This window comes from Gymnoscopelus braueri, assembly GCF_963280865.1.
Source record: "Gymnoscopelus braueri genome assembly, chromosome: 20".
Taxonomy (NCBI): Eukaryota; Metazoa; Chordata; class Actinopteri; order Myctophiformes; family Myctophidae; genus Gymnoscopelus; species Gymnoscopelus braueri.
Genome location: NC_137622.1, coordinates 14367124 through 14391973, shown reverse-complemented (window position 1 = coordinate 14391973; position 24850 = coordinate 14367124). Strand labels below are relative to the sequence as shown.

The window sequence follows — 24850 nt, the reverse complement described above, 5'->3', positions numbered from 1 at the left end:
AATGTTACTGCACAATCGTATGAAAGACAGACTTTATGCAATATGCTGACGCAAGTCAACAACAGTTCCCGGTAATCCCTGTGAAATGTACAGTATATGTATTATTTTCATGTTTACACATCAATGTCAGTTCTGACTTTTAGGTAAATGATAGATAATCACTTGAAGATTATGACACACATTCCTGCGCGCACGCACACACGCACACACACACACACACACACACACACACACACACACACACACACACACACACACACACACACACACACACACACACACACACACACACACACACACACACACACACACTCTCATGCAAGATGGACATAACATAACAGACAGACAACTGAACTGGAAAACATAAGCATCTAACTCTGGTGGAGGCAGTATTCACTAAAGTCCCAGAGGATCCATTTTTTATTTAACCTTATGTAACCAGGATAGTCCCACTGAGATCAGCAATTGCTTTTCGAGGGAGACCTGGCCAAGACAGGCAGCAGCATAACTAAAAAACACAGTTACTGTACAGACAGAAAACACAAAAGGAGACGTTAAAACAATTCCTATTTAAATGTCAGATAATATTTAAAAACACTGACATGTTAAGGAATCTGCCTCTAATTCTTTCATTTTGGATTGAAAAGCATTCAGCCAGAATAATCCACTGAGCTTCAAGTCATTCTGCAACATATTGCCACGCATGTACGCACACAAGCACACCACACACACACACACACACACACACACACTAAAACAGACATACACATTGACACACACACACATAGGCAGGTGCGTGCACAAAATGGGAAGAGCAGCCACTGTGAGCACAGACCTGTGTGAATAATTGAGAGATCTCTCGAGGGCCACCGCCATTTCTCCAAGTGTACCATGCAACATATCTCCACTTTTCAACTGCATCGCCCATTCAATACAGCAGACTACTAGACTACAATAGTCCCCATTCACTCCGGGAACGCATCTGTGTCATTTTTAGATTTCTTTGGCTATTCGAAAAATTGTAGATCTACAAGCTCATAGCTCGGGGCACTCGTGGGAAAATGTATGCAAATCTTTGAACATGTTTGTTTTAAAGCGAACATTTTGAACTCCGATCTGTGTCTCTGGGGGTCCCTGGAACAACATATTTTGAGATGGGGGTCCGTGGCCAAATATATATCATTTCGGGGGGTCCTTGATATGGAAAAGTTGGAGCACCGCTGATATAGCAACATGCTGTTAGGATTAAGAAATAAAAATTAGATATGTATTTGGCCGCGGACCCCCCCCCCATCTCGAAAATGTTTTGCTCCAGGGACCCCCCCCCCCCCCACCAGAAGCAAAGATTAAAAGTAAAAGTCCAGAATTAAAAATGTACAAAAGTATTGGCATTAAAATGCACTTAAAGTAACAAAAGTAAAAGTACTAAAATGTTTGAAAATAGCCTATGTATAAAATAGATAGCTTACACCCCAAAAAAACGGAACTTTGAACATTCAGTGGATTTTCTGTGGTCTGGGGTTTTCTGAATAATTAGGCTCAGAAAAGTGCTGTGATTGGCCCGTGGACTTTGATGTCACAGTCCATTAATCCCACCCCCTCTCCTACCCACCCCTCCCCGGAGCAGAGGCGATGATTGACAGGCAAAATCCCTCAACAGCGACACCCGCAGGCAAATAGTTTTTTTTTCATTGCAGCTGAAAAACCCTCAGAACACCCTCAAAACGTGCCATGGCTCACTGGAGTGGATTTCTCAGTTTAAACCTTTTAATACACGTTTGAAGGACCATGATAAAGACTTTGAATGTTTTGTAAACCAGCATGTGATGAAACCTTTAAGTGTTCAGATGGGTTAAGTGGTCAGCTGGTTTAGGAGTTCGATTTTTCCCATTGCCGTATACAGTATAATATGACTGACCTCTAGAGTGGAGGTTGGCGGCGGCGTTGCTGACGGGCGCTCTCCTCATGGCCGAGGAGCGGTAGATGATGTGGGTCCTTCCTCCTCCTCCGTCCTCCTCCATCACGTCCACGCCCCGCTCCACTGGCTCTATATAGAACTCCTCCTGCCCGGTCCGGATCATACCAGCCTGGCAGATAGACGGAGGAAATATAAATTGGATGACACATGAACTCTATTCTTAGGTTAATATTCACTTCGACCGCTCATCTAACCATGACACCCCTTCACCCATTTTCCACTGTCACCCCACCCTGACTATTAACAGTGGTGGACAGTAACCAAGTACATGTACTTGTCTACTTGAGTATGATATTTAAGTACATTGTTTGAGTATCTGTACTTTACTGGTATTTTTGGATACTCATGACTTTCACTCCACTACATTTCAAGGACAAATACTTTTATTTCTAGGAAGGGGGAAAAGCGCATTATGAATTAACCTTTAAAAAAAATTTATTGATCGATTTAATATTTTATTGACAAAGAAAAAGAAAGAAAGTCAAATGCATGAATCACAAAAAAGCCAAAGGGCCCTATTTTCGCCATTGCCCTTCCCATTATCCCTAAACTTCTTTGCCATTTTTTACTATTTTTAAAAACATTTTCAAATAGTTCAATTAGCCGATCTACATCGACCCGTTGTGAGCTTGTAGATCGGCTATTTGAACTATTTGAAAATATTTTTAAAAATAGTAAAAAATGGCAAAGAAGTTTAGGGACAATGGATAAGGCACTGGTGAAAATAGGGCCTTAAGTCTCGTTTCCATTGCGGTCCATAAACATTCAAACATCAACGATGCAAAAATACATACATGTATCAAAATATGCAGTTTAAAACAATTGATGATGAGGTGGGGGACCAGGGATGCCACTCACAGGAGACGTTGTGAAGCTCACTGTAGCAGTGAGTTGTTTACAACCCTGGGGGGCAGGCTAGTTGGACAACAGATTTAGTAGATATATATCTAATGTAGAGCAAAAACAGAAGAGTCACTAGTACGGAGCCCTGAGGGACTCCGGTCAACCCAGTATAGGGTTGAAGTGGTTAACAGACAGGGGTCTGGGGATAGGTGTGGGTCATGGTGGCCCAGTGGGGGGACAGATGAGACTGTCCCACACTAACACAGTCTGACAGGTAATTCCCTGTGTCCGCTTTACACACACACACACACACACACACACACACACACACACACACGCACACACACACACACACACACACACACACACGCACGCGAGCGTGCACACACATGCATATGTACACAGTACACACCACCACATGCATGCACAAACCATGTGCACAAATGAAAACGACACAAGCAGAGAAACAAGAAGAGACAGAAAGGAGAAAGACGTAAAGAAGCATGCATACGCATACATAAAACACACGCACGCACACGCACGCACACACACACACACACACACACACAGTTGCAATCACATACACAGACAACAGACCCTGGGAAAATGGTCCGTCACTCTCTGTAAATCCAATCCATCTGTCAACAACAGCAGCAATACTGACCATGCCCTGCATATGTGCAATTTGAAAACAAGGCCTTGTGGCTCGAGAGGTGCACCCTAGAGAGGTGCACCCTAGAGAGGTGCACCCCAGAGAGGTGCACCCCAGTGAGGTGCACCCCAGTGAGGTGCACCCCAGAGTGCACCCCCTAATATCACTGCGTGGATATTAGTCTGGAATCTCTGTGTGGAGCCTGCATTTCCAAAGGGGTGAAATCAAAAAATGCCTCTGGTGTTTAAACTGCCCCATATTTGCCTACTGGGCCCTGATTGGTTGCCCACAACTTCGGGGGAAGGGAAATCCAATCACAAATAAGCAGGGCAGACCAAATCTGTAGAGGGTTATTTCTATTTTTTTGCCCTGCATGACAGATTCGTCTGGTTTCCAGGCTAAGATATATTATCAGCCAAACCAGATATATCGGTCAGGCTTTTGCCAGGTAAGATCCAACAAAATGAGGAGAGCTACAGATATATGGATAATAAAATAACTGGCCTTTCAGAGAGGAAAATATCTCTCTAGAACCCCCCCCCGTCCGCACATTCCTCCTCTTTTCCCTGTCTCTCTCTCTCTCTTGTCAGTCTGAAGCTTCGGTCCCAGAAGGATGCAGACAAGCCAGTGACCTGCCCTCGCATGCTCTTCCTTACGTCCCCCCCCTTCCCCCCCTCCTCCCTGACAGCTCTCTCTCTCTCTCTCTCTCTCTCTCTCTCTCTCTCTCTCTCTCTCTCTCTCTCTCTCTCTCTCTCTCTCTCTCTCTCTCTCTCTCTCTCTCTCTCTCTCTCTCTCTCTCCTTTCCCTCTCATCCTCCCCTTTCCCTGAGCCGTGGTGTGGCATTCCGATCGGAGCTGATGGATCTGCAATGGTGCATGTGTTCCCAGTCCAGAATACCAAGCAGTGGTAGGGAGAGAGGAGGAGAAGAAGCCGTATCAAAGAAAAAAAAAAAGATGACATGTGGGGACGGGGAGACAAGGACAGATCAACATGGAGCTGGTGGTGGAAGTGGAGATGAAGGGGGGCGGGGGATGTGTGAGGAGGGTAGACGGAGTAAGAGAACTGGACTTGTCAAAACAAAAGTCAATAAAACATCCAAATCGGTAACGATTTAAATGTGAGTGAAAGCGCCGTCTTCGGCTTCCTTTCCTCTCATGATGGAGAGAAGGGGAGAGCTTGTGATAATCCTGGAGTATTGGTAGCATACATGCACAGTTAAGGGTGGTCTGCTGTTCGACTACATGACTGGAGGACACTTTTATCTCATATGTTGTAACACTCCAATTCATGTTAATTTTTATTGCCCATATTGCCCAGAAGGTAAACTCTTTGTGGAGCCCTACAGAGCTCCCTGGATGATTGCTACACCACAACGCAACTATGGTATTGAACATCAAACAGGACAAACACATTACCAACAAGCGTCTGAGGGGCTATCAAGTGTATCAAAGATAGCAATCGGGGAGGGGGCGCCGATGGCCAGGTTAAGGCACATACCACATAGGTTTTGATGCCCGCAGGTTCAATTCCCGAGCCCCGCGGCGGTGGATTTGCTGCATGTCACTCCCGTCTCTCTCCCTGTTTCCTGTCTCACTCCATTGTACTATCGAATAAACACTGTACTCCCCAAAAAAAACAATTAAAAACAGCAATCAGAGGAGAATGATACTAGTTGGTCACTGCCATCGACGCCGGGAACTCTGCCAGCAAGCTTATAATGTGGGAACCAACACACGGGCATCAATCAAGCGGAACTCCCCCAGACCTACCTACGTGGATTTGCTAAAGAAAGATGCCGGTGCGGAAAGTACAAACGAGCTAGCCAGGTGTGTAGTGAAAATCGAGATTGAGACTGGAAATGCCGATGGAGGGCTCGTCTGAGGACAACGTAGAGAGATTATGGGAGTGGAGGATTATTAAGGGGAGGGGCGGTTTGTCAAAACACCGTGCCACTGATTGAGCCTCGTCTTGAACGCGGCACAGGGATGCAGTCACTGGGGTGTGCTGAATGAGCATCATGGCTTCTGAAGATCGAGGTTTCCAGGTATTCATGGCGAATGGTGCGTTCGGTACAGCGTTGCCAGATTGTGCGCGAGAAAAATGCAACCGGGTCTAGGAAAACAAGCCCAAAAGAAGCAACTATAGGCCACATGAGCACTTTATCGGCTATTTGAAAATAGCCGAGCTTGTAGCTCTGCTATTTTCAAAAACTCTTGCAATAAAATGTGGAATATTTTGATCTATTTGAAACATTCTAACAACACAAATGCTCCCTGGCACAAAACATTTTCCTGAAAGTATTTGGAAACAAGCCCAAATAAGCAACTACACTTAAGAAACAAGCCAAAAAAATTACGCAACCCGCAACTACCAATAATTACAAGCAACTTTACAGAAATCAAGCCCAAAGTTGCTTATAATAAGCGGACATGGCAACCCTGGTTCGGTAATATGCTCTGAGAATCTGCTCCGATTTCAGAACGCTCTGTTGACGTCATAGAGTGCTCTGATACTGTATGAGTTAATTTATGAATGGTCAGAATAGATACAGTATACTCAAAACCGCCATAAATGAGCAATGTAACTGGTCCCAGAAGTCTTCTAAGCTTAACACCAGAATTGACGACCCCCCAACTGTTTACTGTACATATACATTTATTGCAACTAGTGTTGATAATGTCTTGTTTATTATTGTATATTATTGTATGTCTTTAAATGTCTCGATGAATTGAATACAGAGGACAGGACCACAATGTGTTATCCTTTTAACAATCATTGTAGTATCGTACCACTGTACTATTTGCAACTGTTAATAAAGTATTCAGTCAATCAATCAATCAAACTAACGTTGCCATTTGAATCCTTTGGATGGGTGTTAAGTATACACTCCATGGAGTCCTTTCACTTGGAGGTGTCAGCACATTCACTGACTGCTCCCAGAGAGCAACGCTCAGAATTTTTGAACGAGGGGGTTTATTTCCAAATGCACCCAAAGGGAAAATAAAACAATAACAGCTGCAATAACATCCACCCTGGAAGACAGTAGGATCTGTTTCACATCAATTCAACTTCCAGTCAATCTGGATCTGAGCGGAGTTAAGCCGATAGCAAGGAATTATAATGTCATTGATTATCCTCAGAGAGGGCAGAGGAAGATAAACCATTCAACCACTGTGTGAACTGTTAGCTCTCCAACATGTGTGAGCTGCACTCCTGGCAACGCTCATGTCACAATCAGAATCAACTTTGATTGGTGGGGGGGGGGTGGGTGAAATTACTGTACAACTAGGTACACACACACACACGTGCACACGCGCGCACACACACACACACACACACACGCACACGCATTGTGTATGTATTACAATACATGTGACCCAATCCTTATAACCCAAAATCTTAACCCTAACACTCACGCTCACATGTCTAACCGTTGGTGAAAACCGTTGGACCTCACAACGATGGGAGTACACACACACACGCGCACGCGCGCACAACCAGGCGTATGTACAGTGCATTATTATTAGCCTCTCGTCCATTGAGAAGGTGACGCTAACCCACGAGCCTCCCTTTGAGACCCCGAGGAGAGGCTCCAGATGCGGAGGCTACAACCTGGGTGTTCAGTTACGACAGGAGGAGGCGGGAGGATCCACTGTACTTGAAGACATACCAGGGCTATTTAAAGAGCCGAGGAGAGGAATGTGAGCCCTGGCTCCGTGTCCTGGGGGGGCAACACAAGAGAGCAAAATAGCATCAGTGGCAGCGTTGGAGCGGACAGCCGGATGTTGTGGTGCAGGATCAAAGTCATACTTGGGACCCTTCAGCCCGGAGGGGCCCCCCCGTCCAGCAAAGGCAGGCGTGCACGTTTGATCTGGTGTCAGTGTGTCAGAGAGGATGGAACGAGGTAATGTGTGTGTGTGTGTGTGTGTGTGCATGCGTCGGTGCGTGTGTTTCATCTGATTCATAGTAGGCTACCGCTGGCTATAGCTTCACACACAACAGACACATATAATATGCCTCGACGGGCGGGAATTTTCACACACACATCCATTTACACGCAAACACGCACACGTGCGTGCATGCGCGCACACACACACACACACACACACACACACACACACTGACTCACAGCATCATTCCAACTCATTCATCCAGTGAGTCATAACACGATGAGACTCATGGTTATGGGAGTGAACTGCAACACAGGTTTCTGGATTCAAAGATCTGTTGTGTCTCTAATTACGACAGGGTTTTATCCCCTGCCAAGCCTCTGCTACGTTTGGATAAACAGACAGCGCTGACATACAGTATCTGACACACAAGCAGACCGCCGTGAACCATAACGTTGCTGTCGGGCAGAAAAAAAAATAATGCTATTTTTGCAAAGATTTGAGTTACAAATGTTCGCTTTAAAAACATATATATTCAAAGATTTGCACAAATGATTTTTCAAGAAATTGCAGATCTACAAGCAGATCTATTAGCACAGGCTAAACGAAAATAATCAAAAGAAAAACACCATCATAACTCATTTGTTCCTTGGTTTTCTCTCCACTCCACTGCTGAAAATGTAACGCACACACACACGTTTGTGTACACGCACACGCACACGCACACGCACACGCCACACACACGCACACACACATACAACTGAAGGGATTCCAAGTCAATCCAGTTATGACACACTTTTGTGCGTGTGTACATGCCTGTGTGCGCGTGTGTGTGTGTGTGTGTGTGTGTGTGTGTGTGTGTGTGTGTGTGTGTGTGTGTGTGTGTGTGTGTGTGTGTAAGCCAGATGTCAGTGATTTAAGCCCTTGAGGGTTCTGTCCTGGTGGTCAACCAGCTCAGCCCATCTCACAGACACGGCACTGCTAGAGGTTACTGTCGAAAAACCTCAAGCACACATGAATGCATTGACGTACACACACACACACACACACGCACTCACACACTCTCACACACACACACACACACACACACACACACACACACACACACACACACACACACACACACAGTGGGTCAGCTCAGGTAAAGCTTAAGACCTCTACACACTGTACGATATTTGAAATGGTCGGCGAGTGAACAGATCGTTAAGCATTTCATATTGCACAAGTTTCTCTCTTGAAATCGTTGTGATTCTTGCACGATTGATTGGTCGGCGACAGCGGTTCACTGATTACAAGATATTTCACCACGATATGATCCCGACCCAATACATACATTTGTTTTTATTCCAAACGTCTCACGAAAACGTGAAAGGCTCCCGTGATATATGCACGAGACCGAGACAGGACGCTAATGATTGACATTAAATAATTCTCAATTTCTCTGTATTTCTCTCTCTCTCCCTCTCTGAAACAAACGTTTCAAAAGTCAACCAGAGTCCAATTCAGATCAGAAACAGCGTTGCCGTGTCCGCTTATTATAAGCGAGTTGCTTGTAAAAAATATTGGTGGTTGCGTTTCTTTTTTGCTTATTTCCAAAGTGTAGTTGCTTATTTGGCTTTATTTCTTAATGTTGCTTTTTTTCTTTGAAAATAGTTGCGACGCGTTGTGATCTTGTAGATCGGCTATTTTATTTGTATATAGGTTTAAAGTGCTCATGCAGCCTATAGTCGCTTTTGTTGGGCTTGTTTTCATAGACCTGGTTGCTTATTTCTCGCGCAAAACCTGGCAATACTGTTCAGAGATACGTGCGTCACACACACACACACACACACACACACACACACACACACACACAGCTCTCTCTCTGTCCGCAAGCCCTATTCCTCTCTAATAATAAACAGCCCCATCGTCGTGCAGGCTCGCTCACTCTATCAATCTGTTTATCATGTTTAACTAATACAGGACTGGACTGTCTGTACGGTAATATTGAGGTTCTATGCGGGAGAAGCCACGGTGCGTCTCTGTTGTATTAGACTCAACAGTGAATCATGCTGATAATAAAATAGTTTTCCCACCAGCTACCTCGCTGGCTGGTACTGAGCTCTGATTGGCTGTAGCACGGCTCTCATCGGGTCCGACAAACCCAAATATCCAACATGGTAGAAAAGTAAAAATTATCGGGAACCGCTCGCCGAGCGCAATTTATCGGGTGTTTCTTCTCGGAGTACCTTACACACTGCGCGATCAACACCTCGCCGAGGAACGCCCGATCTGGACTGAGATCGGTGGTTTTGTCGGCGATCACCAAAACATATCCCCGAGAGCCAAATCGGGTCAAATATCGTACAGTGTGTAGAGGTCTTTACCAGTCACGTCCATACAGTTACATAGAACCTGAGGAAATGGGGGGTGAGGTGGGGGAATGGTTGGGCTAATAATTTGTAGTATTATTATTATTATTAATATCATTACCTACTCTGGAACGATGCCAGTTGGGAATGCATGCCCCACCCCTTTATGCAATACCCATTGTATCCGTTCTGTCTGTCCGTGTCCCTTGTATGCCCATATAAGGAGATCTTTCTGTCTCTGGACAACCACATATCCAGATCTACAAGCTTGTATATCTGTTATTTTAGAACAGCCAAAGTATAAAATACAGTTAAAATGGTTGTGACACCATATTAACACATTTTGCTGGGGACCCCCTGGTACCACCCCCAAAGGACCCTTGGGGGTCACCGGACCACTTTTTGAGAACCAATGAACAAGACATTATAGCAGCTACTAGCTAACAGCTTTTTTTTTTCTATGCAGCAAACAGAATGGTTTCTATGGGATGGAACGTTCACTGTTATTGTTGAACGCTTGAAACCCTCTAGAATACAAAAGTGAGAGGTCTTTGTCTGACAGCCACAAGAAAATAAACACCAGCTATTCTTGGCATTAAAATTCAACAAATCTTACAGTTCTTAAAAATTAGAGATAAAAGATCAAATAAAATAAACAATAACAAACATTTTGACTGTTCTGGTAGCCCCACCCTTTCCATTAATGAACTCCATTTGAAATCAAAACATTAGACACACAGATCTAACAAAACAAACTGTAAAAGTAGACTACATAATTGCAACTGATTGAAGGATTAAGAGTTGAAGCATGCACAGCTCTCGTGCACAACCTGGCCTCGTCAAGGTCATGGGTCGGGGGTTGACAGTTGTGTACAGTGGGTGTTAACCCTGTATTCAATCCGGTCTGTGTCATTTTAGATTTTAGCTATAACCATTATTCTTCTATAATTTGGCTATCAAAAAATTGCAGATATACAAGCTCGTATCTGCTATTTTTGAAAAATTTGAATACACATGTTTTTGTGAAACAACATTTTTAACTCAAACTTCACACACAACAGTGCCGCGCTATGAGCTTGAATATCTGCTATTTTTGAATAGCTACAGAAATCTAAAATGACAGAGATGCGTACCCGGATTCAATGGGTCAACCACCTGCTAACTACCTCTATTGTTTTCTTACAGTAAGTAGCCTACAGTACAGCAGAGATGGAGGCCAGATCATGGGTGCTGTTATGCAGCTTGCTGTACAGATACATAATAAATGGTCATATAAATATATATTTTTTCTTCCCAAAATAATCGCCCATGGCTGGATTGCACCGCGTGTGTGTGGCCCGCAGGCTGCCAGGTCGACGCCCCTGTTCTAACGTTCTCTCTGCAAACCATCTACATCTTAAATTCCTCCTCCAAACCACTTTCCTTTGGATTCTTCTCACTTTGTCTCTCTTCGTTTCCACTCATTAACATCTCATACTCCCTAATTTTCTCTCCCTCCCGAGGCTAAGTGAGAGAGACTGTATGTCTATGCACGTGTGTGTGTGTGTGTGTGTGTGTGTGTGTGTGTGTGTGTGTGTGTGTGTGTGTGTGTGTGCGCGTGTGTGTTTGTGTGTAGATTCAGGTGTAGGAAAAAGAAAAGCTTGAATTAAGAACATTTTCCCAACTAATGTAGAGAAAAGGTGTGTTTAAAGGGATAGTTCACCCCGAAAATGACTTTCTAGTTCAGTTCTGGGCATCTGAGGAAGTTCTGTTTCATGGTGAAAACCGTTGCCATTGGATCACTATCATTGACAGCATGACAGCTGGACGAACAGGCAGGCAAACAGACAGCCTGCAAGACAGACAGACTGATACCCTGCCAGCCAGCCATCCAGACAAACCACACATTTTACTGGTTTTCATTCAAACCAGTAAATGCTGATGATGTGCAGAAAAAACTACTCGCCCTCCAGCCAAACAAGGCCACCGGCCTTGACAATATCCCCACCAGATTCCTCAGAGACGCAGCTACTGCTATTGCCCCCATAGTAGCCCAAATCACAAACCTATCCATCAGCCAGTGTCACGTCCCACAGGATTTCAAGTTGGCAAGAGTAATCCCTCTGCATAAAAAAGGAAGCAAATTAGAACCTGGCAACTATAGGCCTGTTTCCATCCTTTGTTCCATCTCAAAGGTTGTAGAGCGATTAATTCAAGAACAAATCAACAGCTACAGTACCTCAGCGAGCATAAACTGTTGTTTGAATTCCAATCGGGCTTCAGAACCTCCCATTCCACTGACACATGCCTACTGTATCTGACCGACCGACTACATCAAACGTGAGGTAGACGCGGGCAAATACTGCGGCATGGTCATGTTGGACCTCCAAAAAGCGTTCGACACTGTAAACCATTCAATTTTACTTGATAAGCTGAGGGCGATTGGTTTTGACTGCACATCACTAAACTGGATGAGATCTTACCTGGAGGGAAGAGAACAAGTGGTTGACATCAACGGAACCATGTCCTCATCCCTCCCGGTGAGCTGTGGGGTTCCTCAGGGCAGCATTCTAGGGCCGTTACTGTTTCTTCTATACATTAACGACATGAGTGCTGCCTGTAACTGCAAATTGTTCCTGTTCGCTGATGACTCGGCACTCCTGATCTCGGGAGAGGACAAGTTGCAAGTTGAGGAGGCGCTCAGCTCCGAACTCTCAAAAATCCGTACTTGGCTTACCGATAACAAACTGTCACTACACCTTGGGAAAACTGAATCCATTCTCTTTGGGACCAAACATTCCCTCAGACAGATGGATGTAAATGATTTCAAGGTCAAAGTCGATGACACAATTATCTCTAGCAAAGAAGAGATTACCTATTTGGGTTGTGTTCTTGACAAATACCTGACAGGTGAAAGCATGGCTACAAAGGTGGTCAAAAGAGTAAACCAGAGAACCAAATTTATGGGCAGTTTCCTCTTTTGTCAACCCTAAGGCCCTCAGGACCCTCTCTGGGGCCCTGATTCAACCACTTTTTGACTATGCTTGCACCTCCTGGTACTCCAACACCTCAGTGTCACTGAAGACTAAGCTTCAAACCTCCCAAAACAAACTGATTCGGCTACTCCTCGGATTGGGGCCCATGACCCACCTTTCTCCCACCCATTTTGCCAGCCTAGGCTGGCTCAGGGTGGAAGACAGGGTTTAAACAACTAAAAATGGGACTGGCCTTCAAAATTGTAAATGCAAATTTGCCCGATATGCCCCCTATTCCCGCATATCTGAGTAAATACCTCCAAAAGGTTAGCGACACCCACAGTCACAATACCAGAGGGAGCGTTAACAACAATTTGGTACCACCCACACCATAAAACAAACATGGGCAAATTCTCCTTCTACAGCACTGCCACCCAGGATTGGAATAGTCTAACTCCATCCCTCAAAAATGCAGTTCGCTGGGCTCATTTAAAAGAGCCTTAAAAAATCACCTTTCAGGAGGCCCAAGGAGGAGGTAGTACCATTTTCCGTTAGACAGCAGACCCCCCCCCTGTTCTTGTACATATATTTTTTTTTCCCCCTCTTTTTTATTTTTTTTTGTTGTACATAGTGTTTTTTTTTTTGCTGTTTATTTTGTAATGATATTTGAACTGTGTGCCACTATGCCTATGAATTGAATACCAAGGCCCTCATTGGAAACAAGTCCGCAAGGACTTTTATGAACGACCTGTTAGACAAAGTATTTTTAAATGTAACTGTGCTGTTTTACATTTTTTGCCTAATAAAATATTCAATTCAATCAATCACTCCAGAATTGTCATAATATGTTGACTCTTGGTCAACACACATTTTCCATCCACTATGCGTAGGATGAGATAGGCACCCCTTTCGCGCACCATATTGGCGAGGACAGATCATTTTACTTAAGTCGACAGAAGTGGACTTCAGCCCATTAGGCGTGCCAGAGCAAGGCGCCGATGCAGCCTATTTAAAAAAAAAAAGCAGATCTACAAGCTCATAGCGTGGCATTCGGTGCCGCGCTATGAGCTTGTATATCTGCTATTTTTGAATAGCCAAACAAGTCTAAAATGACACGGATGCGTTCCCCGGATTGAATGGGTTAACCACTTCAGCCCTATTTTTAAAAAGGGACCCCCCCCCCCCCCCCACCCCCCAGAAGCAAAGATTTGAGTCACAAATGTTCGCTTTAAAAAAATGAAAATATATATTCAAAGATTTGCACACATTTTCACTTTTTTTTGGTATAGCTATCATAACAGTTTCATAACTGTGTCATAACACAGTTACAGTGTGTGTGTGTGTGTGTGTGTGTGTGTGTGTGTGTGTGTGTGTGTGTGTGTGTGTGTGTGTGTGGGGGTGGGGGGGGGGGGGGGGGGGGGTGGGGGGGTGAAGAGGGAGCAGGAAGGAGAGAAGTAACAGATGAGTGTGAGGAGGTGAATAGATGGGGAGGATCATTCATTCCATCCTGTCAGAACATCTGGAATGCAGCCATACAGGACCTACACTCCCTTACAATGTTCCACTGACCTTCTCTGTCTGTCTGTCTGTCTGTCTGTCTGTCTGTCTGTCTGTCTGTCTGTCTGTCTGTCTGTCTGTCTGTCTGTCTGTCTGTCTGTCTGTCTGTCTGTCTGTCTGTCTGTCTGTCTGTCTGTCTGTCTGTCCTCTCTCTGTGTGTGTGTGTGTGTGTGTGTGTGTGTGCGTGCGTGCGTGCGTGCGTGCGTGCGTGCGTGCGTGCGTGCGTGCGTGCGTGCGTGCGTGCGTGCGTGCGTGTGTCTAGAAGTAAAAGTATAGACAATTGGAAATACTCCAGTAAAGTAAAAGTACCTCAAAATTGTACTTAAGTGCAGTACTTGAGTAAATACTTAGGTCACTTTACACCACTGGTGTGCGCACACTGCATGCCCCCCCCTCCATCTCTCTCTCTCTCTCTCTCTCTCTCTCTCTCTCTCCTGCATTCCAGTAGTGTTGTTGGCTTGGTGAACCAGGGGGAGTCAGGACACTGAGGACAGGAAGCGTAATGTTCTGGATGTCTCTTCACTGTCCTATAAGCTGTCCTCTTTTGACTTCTCATAGTCTTTACCCTCTCAGACATTAGAGCAGTAGTTCACAAACTTTTTAATGTCAAGGACCCCCACATTGACACTTATTGGCCCGCGGACCCCCCATCTGAAGATATATGCCAAGGACCCCATAAGAGAAGATTTTTACGGCTCTAGCAGTAATTTTCAACCATTTTAAAACCGACCCCCAGTTTCACATGCATTAGGCTACGGACCCCCATTAAATGGCATTTCTATCTCTGGGACCCCAATTTATATTGTAAAATCAATGTTAATTTAACTCTGAGAGTGTACAAATGGAACCAAATGGACCCGTTAGGGTCCATTTGGTTCCATTTTTACACTCTCAGAGTTACAGACCCATAAGGGTCCATTTGGTCCCTAACTATCCATCGTTTAGCATGGGGACTCCCTCAAGGACCCCTGGGGGTCCCCGGACCCCACTTTGAGAACCAATGCATTAGAGGACAGGTAGTTCTCGTAGTCTTTACTCTCTCAGACATCAGAGGACAGGTCACAGGTCAGTTCAAAATGAGGATGACAGACTGGACATAGAGAAGCAGTCCAATTCCCGGTATGGTCCCCATGGGGTGTATTTACTGTAGAATAAAAGGTCCAGAGGGTGGAAATATAAAAACGGTAATAATGGAGGTCAACAGTAAACTGCTTAAAACAAAACTATAGAAAAGTCTGTCCCATATATTTTTTCCTCCCGGAACTGAACTGCTGTCCTTTTTTAACCCTTTAAGCGGGGACGCATCTGTGTGTCATTTTTATATTTCTTTAGCTATTCAAAAATAGCAGATACACAAGCTCATAGCACGGCACCGAGTGCTGCCCTATGAGCTTGAATATCTGCTATTTTATTATTTTTATCGTGAAAATGTGTGCAAATCTCTGAATATGTTATACATTTTTAACTCAAATCTTTGCTTCTGGGGGATTCTACTTAAATGTCTTCTAAATCCTAACAGTTTTTTTGAAATCTCCACCAATATTTTGAGAGATCTATTTTGTAGATCTGATATTTTTGAATAGCCAAAGAATAGTCTGAATAGGTTAAGGATCACGATTGCAGCAGATATTTGTTCAGTGTCACTCCACCAAACTGTTGCAATATTTCCTCTTCCCCAGATGTTAATTATATGCTGAAATTCCCACCAACTCATGATTAACTGCTCATTCAGCAGTGGTCAACCACCACAGCAACTTAAAGGGATAGTTCACCCAAAATTTGAAGACCAGCGGTTCCGGTAGGGTCTCCTACCGGAACCGCTGCCGGTCATCAAATTATTGGCTTAGGAATGAGACAAAAACTAAAAAATATCCATGAATTCAAGTCTCCATGGGGTGACTAATCGATGGAAAAAAGTGATTTTGGGGGTGAACTATCCCTTTAATCACGACTTGAGCCACTGACCGTGATATGACATAATGCAATGTTGGCTGGAAAAAGTCAAACTACAAGTCTTTATTCACTAAAAGACAGATCCACGCAAACAGATTGTGATTTACCTGGGTTTAGAGCAAAAGCCCTGGATTCCACCCCATCACTGCACTGGCAACTAAACATCTAAGCGAAATACCATGATGTGGTTTTCGTTCCCCAAGGTTCAATACGTTACTTGAGTCTCTTCTATTCAACCTTCACAGAGCCTTAGGCCAAAGTATTCCAAAAAGCGAAGTCAAAATGCAATAATTATGCGGATTACACTCAGATTTGAGCCGGTAGCAGCAATGACAGTTGAAAGAGTGAGCAGGTAGCATTTCACAGCTTAAATAGACCTTCCCCCTTAAGGAATGGCCGTGCCTGAGAGAATCACCTGATTTGCGCAATATAGTGCCACTCCAGTTGTACGACTGAACAGACTCCCTTCATTACTTTTGGCCGTGATAAGGTTCTATATTCCTCATTTTGCACCCGGAGAGTGGTCTCCAAATCAAAACACAAAGCTGGCAGCTCAACAAGATGACATCTATACTGTTAACACCTGCAGGACATGCTTTAGGTTGTACAGTAAGTGATATCTGTACAATGAGCAGAAGCTGTCGACCGTTACGCTTACATGCTCTCCATTTACCAAGTGACAAGCCTGACACACATTTTAATAGACTGGAGGTAAGTCATTAGGGATCTTTAGCCTGTGTGCTCCCCGCCCTATCACTACTCACTGCGTTAATGCCAACACACACACACAGTCAGTCACACACACACACACACACACACACACACACACACACACACACACACACACACACACACACACACACACACACACACACACACACACACACACACACACACACACACACACACACACACACACACACACACACACACACACACACACACACACACACTCTGAGAACCAGCCAAGCATTCATCAATCCCTCTTACCGGCCCAGTGTAGCCATCGATCAGTTTGTATGTATGTGTGTGTGTGTGTGTGTGTGTGTGTGTGTGTGTGTGTGTGTGTGTGTGTGTGTGTGTGTGTGTGTGTGTGTGTGTGCGTGTGCGTGTGCGTGTGTGTGTTCTTCTGAATTGATAAATGACCTCGATTAGTGGCGACTGACCGCTCTATGATTGCAATCTAAGTGCAGAGGAGCAGCTGTTCCCAGAGCTGCGCTAGCCAAAGCAGACTGTGATTAATACCACAGCTCTCTAATGAATTACACACCGACTTCTGGCCTGGGATCAGCTGGCCAGGAGTGACTGACTATACCCTGCCTGTACATTTGTACAACTATAGCAAAAAAAGGCGGGCGAAAGTTTCAATTTCCCATAACTGACAGCGTAAGTGACAGTGGTGTAAAGTAGCTAAGTACATTTACTTAAGTACTGTACTTAAGTACAATTTTGAGGTACTTTTACTTAACTGGAGTATTTCCATTTTTCAATGCTTTTACTCCTACTCTACATCTCAGAGTCAAATATTGTACTTTTACTCGACAACAATTATTTGAAAACTAGGGGTTACGTATGTAACCCCAGTTTTCTTAGTTTCGTAGTAAGAAACTTACTTATGGGATATCATCGCCCTCTGGTGGTGGCACAGAGCACAACACATGAGCTCCCGGTACTAATTCCATTTGTTCAGGGTCATGGGACGCGAAACCGGAAAACGGCTCGGGTATAAAACCCCTCGCGTCACAGGGAACACCCTCGTAACCCTTCACTCTGCATGCTAAAAAGCGCACAGAAGGGGTTTTAGGTAAGTTTCTTACTACGAAACTAAGAAAACTGGGGTTACCTACGTAACCCCTAGTTATTCTTTTCGTTTCTACATAAGAAACTTACTTATGGGACACATAGATGTCCCCTGAGGGAGCCCCTGCTGAACCCCATCCGTACCACACCTCATGGCCTCAGACCCTGCCCTCCCGGCAAGGTCCAGGCCACCAGGCGCCTGACCCCCAGGTCAGGACAGGAAAGGAACAACCGCAAGGTCCTGACAGACCAAGTCTGATTCTATCGGACAAAAGAGACTGAACTTGTCCATCCCCTAGGCCGAAGAACAGGACCCCAGGCCTCCGGCCGCATGACCCACCGGGTCAGCGGCGAGGAAGGCCCCAAGGCAAGGACCCAACAGACCAAAGTCCGCCCTTCCCAGCTAAGGAGGTAAAGACCCTGTCCACCCCTTGGCAAAGAAGATCAGGTCCACCTTCCCCCCAGCTCCATCCCGCTGGGCCAGGGGAAGCACCATGTCGCCACGGCCAGGTAGAAGGCCACGAAGCCAAGACCCTCTTGACCCGAGGACGCCCCGTCAGTGGAAGGCGAAAGAGCTCAAGCCCTGTCACCCACCGCCTGACTGCTACCGGCCGCCACGCCTAGGACCGTGTGCGCCATGTCAGATGCCGCCACGTCCAGGCTGTAGAAGGCCGCAAACGTGGAGGGACATGACCAGCTGACTCCCTCAGCCTCGGGCAGCAGCTTGGACTCAATCTGTCGGGGAGTGAGGGGTACCAACCATCCTTACGTCCTCCATGGGCTGCTCCAGTCCGCATCTGGAGATTGCCCGTTTCAGGATGGCCGCCACGGGTTCGGCGGACTCCGCCGCCTCGCTGGGAGCCACTGCCGCCGTCACCGGAGCCGCTGGAGGATCCGGGCCGGCCACTGCCACCTAGGAGGTGAGCTCGCTCTCTTCTTCCCCTTCGCCCATGACGTCGTCTCCATCGGATCCGTCGCCGTCCGAGTCGATGACGTCCGGCTGGGAGCCGTCCCAGACGAGGGAGACGGCGGGAGAGAGAGGAGCATCGATCGGTGAAGAGGTGAGCGCCTCACGCTGATTCCTCTTTGCGGCACCGCTGGAACGTGGAGCAGCATGTAGCGGTGGGCCCATGCCTGGGCCTGTGCTCACCGCCGACGCCATAGGGCCCGTGGCGAGGCCAGCGTCGGGGTGAGCACCGCTACCTCCGGAGACCGCTAGCCTCCTGGCTCTGTCGAAACGGCATTCCAGCTGGTGTCGGGAGAAGTCGCCACAGGCCTTGCAAGCATCCGAACCCTTCGGACCATCCAGGGCTATCCACGCGTGGCAGGAGATGCAAAGGCGGTGACGATCCTCCGCGGCGACGAAGAGGCTGCAGCTGTCCAGGCCGCAGGCACGAGGCGCCTCCATCTTCTCCTCTTGTTTATCCCCCGAGGCTAACAGGCTAGCTAGCACTTAGCTATAAAACTAGCCTGGCTTAGCACTTAGCTTAGCTTTAGCTGCCTCACAGCGGTAGCGCTGCAGCTTTTGCCTCGAGGCAGGAAAAACTTGAGAGGCCAGGAAAGAAAATCAAGTAACTCGGGAGAGTTAATAATAACTGAAACTTTTCTAAGAACGAATCACCCGTAGAGTGACACTGGGTGCCCTCGCTGTGGGAGTTGCTGGGATTCGAAAAAGTTTCCTCGTGCTGTAGTGTTGCTTCAGGCTCCGTGCGCTTTCGCTTTGCAGAGTGAAGGAAGAGGGTGTTCCCTGTGACGCGAGGGGTTTTATACCCGAGCCGGTTTCCGGTTTCGCGTCCCATGACCCTGAACAAATGGAATTAGTACCGGGAGCTCATGTGTTGTGCTCTGTGCCATCGCCAGAGGGCGATGATATTCCATAAGTAAGTTTCTTATGTAGAAACGAAAATAATAACTTTAGTTACTTACTTTTTAGATTTTAAATTATGATATTATGAAACCACTTAAGCCTTATTTTATACCTAGGCTATTTGAAAATAGCCGATCTACAAGCTCACAACTCGTCGTTGTGAGCTTGTAGATCTGCTATTTTCAAACATTTTAGTACTTTTACTTTTGGTACATTAACTACATTTTGATGCCAATACTTTTGTACTTTTATTTAAGTAATTTTTTTATTCTGAACTTTTACTTGTAACAGAGTATTTCTATATTGCAGTATTGGTACTTTTACTTAAGTAAAGAATTTGAGTACTTTTTCCACCACTGCATTTGTACAACTATAGCAAAAAAAAGGCGGGGGAAAAGTTTCAATTCCCCATGACTGACAGTGTAAGTGATAATTGTAACTTTTCAAAGGTCCAACAAAAATAATGTACTTTGCTGAAAGATTCAAAAACACATCATGTCTGTTTCATGAGGTAAATCATAGTAACCATACTGTGTGTATGTCAGGTAAACAAAGCATCTTATCTCTTCACCATTTGGCTCATCACTGTTTGGCTAACCTGTTGTCTTGGGTGGTTGAGGTTTGACGGTATGAGAAAGACACAATAAACCTTAACCATATGAACACTATAGTCCCTATTCTGCGCATGTGATAATAGGCAAACATTCAGCTAAATTAGCATATCTACAAGCTCACATCGCATCACAGCACAGCACTTTGTAAGCTTGTAGATTGGCAATTTTTGCCATTTGACGTATATTGGGTTTAAGTGGTTAATTTAGCCTCTACTCCATCGCAGGACAGTGTTGAAACTGTTGTACTACGGAGCATAAATTTGCTTAAAAAAGCAAAACCGCTTTTGTGTTTCAGTTAATAAAAGAAAATGCGCTCTATTCTTGTCTTTCATGCAGTCTCTCCTCCTCTTCATTCCCCTGTTGCTTCTCCCCTTCTGATCCTCACTGTTATCATCCCCGTTATCCCTGACGCAACACATGCACACAAACACACCTTTTTAACCTTAAAGCCGACAATAGAAGATCTACAAGCGCACAGCACAGTACACCGCTGCAACGCGGTGTGAACTTGTACTGTAGATCGGCTAGTTTGGGCGTGTGCGACACCGGCGCGCAACTAATAAATGCAAGCATAACTCTAACCTCCTCAACCCCTAAACCTGACCTCTAAATGTCTAATCCTAACCTCAAGTTTCCAATTGTAAGCCTAACTCACCAAATATTATTTAACCATACAAACAACAATTTGTCCTTGTGAGAAGAATCGTCCTTTTTTCTAATTCTAGTACACTTGTGGACACACACACACACACACACACACACACACGCACACGCACACGCACACGCACACGCACACACACACACAGAGAGAGAAGAGACCCACGCCCATCCTCATCCTTATCTCTACTCTATCTCTCTATCTCTACATCTATTTAGGTATACCTGTAACCTAGCAACTGAGCGGCAAGGCAAGACCCCTCCCCTACCTGCTCGCACTCGGCTGACTGCCGGACGCGAGAGCCAATGGGACTGCGTCGAAACAACAACAACAACCAATCAAAATGTTTGCTGTGACTGGGAGTCGTTCTCACATCTCACACCCTTGTGACCCCTCATGCAGGCAAAGAGGAAAGCACTTCAGCATGCGCATGCATTGTATGCATGCACCACACACACACACACACACACACACACACACACACACACACACACACACACACACACACACACACACACACACACACACACACACACACACACACACACACACACACACACACACACACACACACGCACACACACACACACACACACACACACACAGGTCTCTTGAGGACGCCATGGAGAGAGCAACAGGATTGGGCAGACTCGCCTGTTGATTTAGACCATGGAATCATTAGGCGGTTGACACACGGCTGAATCACATACAGAAACCATCCACTAAAACAGGGGTCTTCAACCTTTTTCAGGCCATGGACCCCCTAGCTGCGAGAGAGATGAAGCAGGGACCCCCGCTACATACAGTGTATTGTATGAAATTGTGTTGTTTTTGATAGATTTCATAGATAGCTTCATAGACTTGTTTGACGGCACTATCATTGTGTTGGATTCATGCTGTGTATGCTGATGTGTATTTTCAGTTAACCACTTAAACCCTCAATACTTAGCAAACTTGTACTTGGTCAGCTCTTTTCCCCCCATACCAACCCTCTTATAGAATAATAAAATAGCTGATTTACAAGCCCACGACGCCTCGCAGCGTGGGGCGTTGTGGGCTTGTAGATCTGCTATTTTTGGCTAAAGTTCTCCCAAGAATAGGGATGCCAGGGTTCAAGTTTGTAAAAAAAACAAATCCTATCACACAAAGATTTGTGTGATAGGACCCCCTAGGGGTCCCGGACCCCCTGTTGAAGACCCCTGCACGAATATGCTGTCGGCAATAAACAGAGAAACAACATAACAATGAAGAATATCAGCCACATCCAGGGGAATCAAAAGCTAGTGAATGAAACGGAGTCTGGACTGGACTTAACCGCAGCACTCTGTGCCGCGCTATGAGCTTGTATATCTGCTATTTTTTTTAACAGCCAAATAAATCTAAAAATGTCGTTCCCGGTCTTAATGGATTAAGGCCAGGTTAGCTCATCTCACTAGCTTGCTAGCTCCGTGACATCGTCTCTGTGGGAACTTTCATTACAAGAAAGTTGAAAGGTGTGCTAGCGAAGGAGCCTCAAACTACAGCAGGAACATTTATTCAGTGACAAATACTCTTCTCCCTCATGCCTGCTCTCCTACTTAGGCCAGCCTTCATGCCACAAGGAAGCTGCAGGGTCACACACGCTCGCTCTGTCTCTCTCTCTCTCTCTCGAACACACAAGTTGTAAATTGCCTGGTGTTGTGTGGCCTTGTCGAGTGCAGGACACATCGTAGAAGTAGGAAAAAAACAACAACAGCGCATCGTTCGGTTAGCAGTGCGTGCCGAACTGAGCGCCTCACACCGAAAGGTTCGAAAATAAGTGCACCATTACAGCACTGGTTTACTGCAGTAAGAAAAGTACGATACTGATAACCCTGACCCAAGCACACAAGTAACAACTAAAGCACATACAACCACAATCATTATGTCTCGTGGAGTTGATGTTAACTGTTTACTCCATTACAACGTCTTACGTACATTGTTCTTTATTGTCCGGGCCGTGACAGTGTTGACTATCTCCCTCCATGTTAGAACGAGCGGAGGGTGTGAGCTAAAAAGTAGTGTCTCTCCAGTTCCTATGTACCTTGATTTATACTACGTCCATCACAAACAGCAGATCTACAAGTCAGGTTGCCTGTGTGTGTGTGTGTGTGTGTGTGTGTGTGTGTGTGTGTGTGTGTGTGTGTGTGTGTGTGTGTGTGTGTGTGTGTGTGTGTGTGTGTGTGTGTGTGTGTGTGTGTGTGTGTGTGTCTGTCTGTGTGTGTGTGTGTGTGTGTGTGTGTTGTGTGTGTGTGTGTGTGTACACGTGCGTGCGTGCGTGCATGCGTGTGGTGGAGGTCTATTATGTGTTTGACAGTGTGATTTCATACAGCATAGAGAGCCCCCCCCCCCCAGTCTTTATCTCTTTTCCATATTATCCCCTCTATCCAGGAGAGAGGCTCCTGTGATCTGCAGATGAGAGGAATCTACACTCCCCTCGCCCGCCATCTACCGCACACTCATCTGTTTATTTTCTCTCACTCTTTATCCTCCACCAATCATTCAACCCCTCCTCCCTCGCCTCTCTTGATCCCTGCACCCCCCCCCCCCCTCCCCCCATCCCACCCCCCCTTTTGTCTCACCTTTCCAGCGCTTTCATTTTCATATTCTCTTTCTGGCCTTTCCACTGGAAATCTGTCAAAACACAACGGTAGCTGAGGAAGTGGAGGATGGTAGTAGGAGGGGGGGGGGGGGGTTCTGGTTGCACTGCCTCTGAAGGATATGATCAAAGGTGGAAATTACAAGAATTATTCAGCCTCTCCTTATATAGGGAAGAAAGAGAGAGAGAGAGAGAGAGATGGAGGTAAGGAGAGAGAGAAAGAGAGATGGGGGGAGAGAGGGACAGGGGGAGAAATAGAGAGAGGGAGAGAGAGAGGGAGAATGTCCACGGCAATTTACACATCTGCTACTACAAAGGCTCCCTTTTTTTTACGCGGGCATTGACTACTCGTGTATGTAATGTTAATACCATCCACTTATTAGCGAATGAAATGTTCCGGGGCAAACCACAACTTTGATATTCAAGTCAGTGATCGTCAAGAGAGGACGTGAAATAAAAAAGAATAAAAACATCAATGTTATGTCAACGACTAGAAATGTTTCTTCTGTTGCGATTTATCCTACAGTACAAGATAAGATCCACAGAATATTTCTAGTATTCCATTCACGTGTGCGTGCGTGCGTGCGTGCGTGCGTGCGTGCGTGCGTGCGTGCGTGCGTGCGTGCGTGCGTGCGTGCGTGCGTGCGTGCGTGCGTGCGTGCGTGCGTGCGTGCGTGCGTGCGTGCGTGCGTGCGTGCGTGCGTGCGTGTTAAGGTGTTAAGGTGAGTAGGCAGTATTACAGGGAAACAACCAGTGCTTCGGTGAAGTGGATACGCAAGGACACAGAGACTATTGTGCTCCACCAATCTCTCTCTCTCTCTCTCTCTCTCTCTCTCTCTCTCTCGTCCTCACCCTGTCATTTTCTCCCTCATTCCATAGGTCTGTAGACAAAGCAATGTCGCAAAATATGCAGACACATGGTGGTGTGCGCTTATACAGTGCTGTGTATCCTAGTCAAAGTTATTATAGTTATTATAGCACACAAAACAAAACGTAGAAAAAGTGCGCTCCTCAGAGCGCAGATCTCAGGTCAGCCTTCAGGCCACGAGGAAGCTGCAGGGGGAAATAGAGCTTGTACGACAGACGGTACAACTGTTCTCAACCATGTGCCTATGG

At 45.8% G+C, this 24850-nt stretch overlaps 1 protein-coding gene across 2 annotated transcripts in view; it reads right to left on the bottom strand.

The window, feature by feature from the left end:
• The window catches only part of LOC308076443 (A disintegrin and metalloproteinase with thrombospondin motifs 2-like), a 91763-nt gene extending 89687 nt beyond the window's left edge, over nt 1-2076 (bottom strand). For both annotated transcript variants that reach the window (XM_080416686.1, XM_080416687.1), the window contains exon 1: nt 1919-2076. In XM_080416686.1, coding sequence (XP_080272812.1) covers nt 1919-2021 — 103 coding nt within the window. In that variant the 5' untranslated portion in view covers nt 2022-2076. The remainder of the gene's footprint in view (nt 1-1918) is intronic.
• Nucleotides 2077-24850: the final 22774 nt, after the last annotated feature.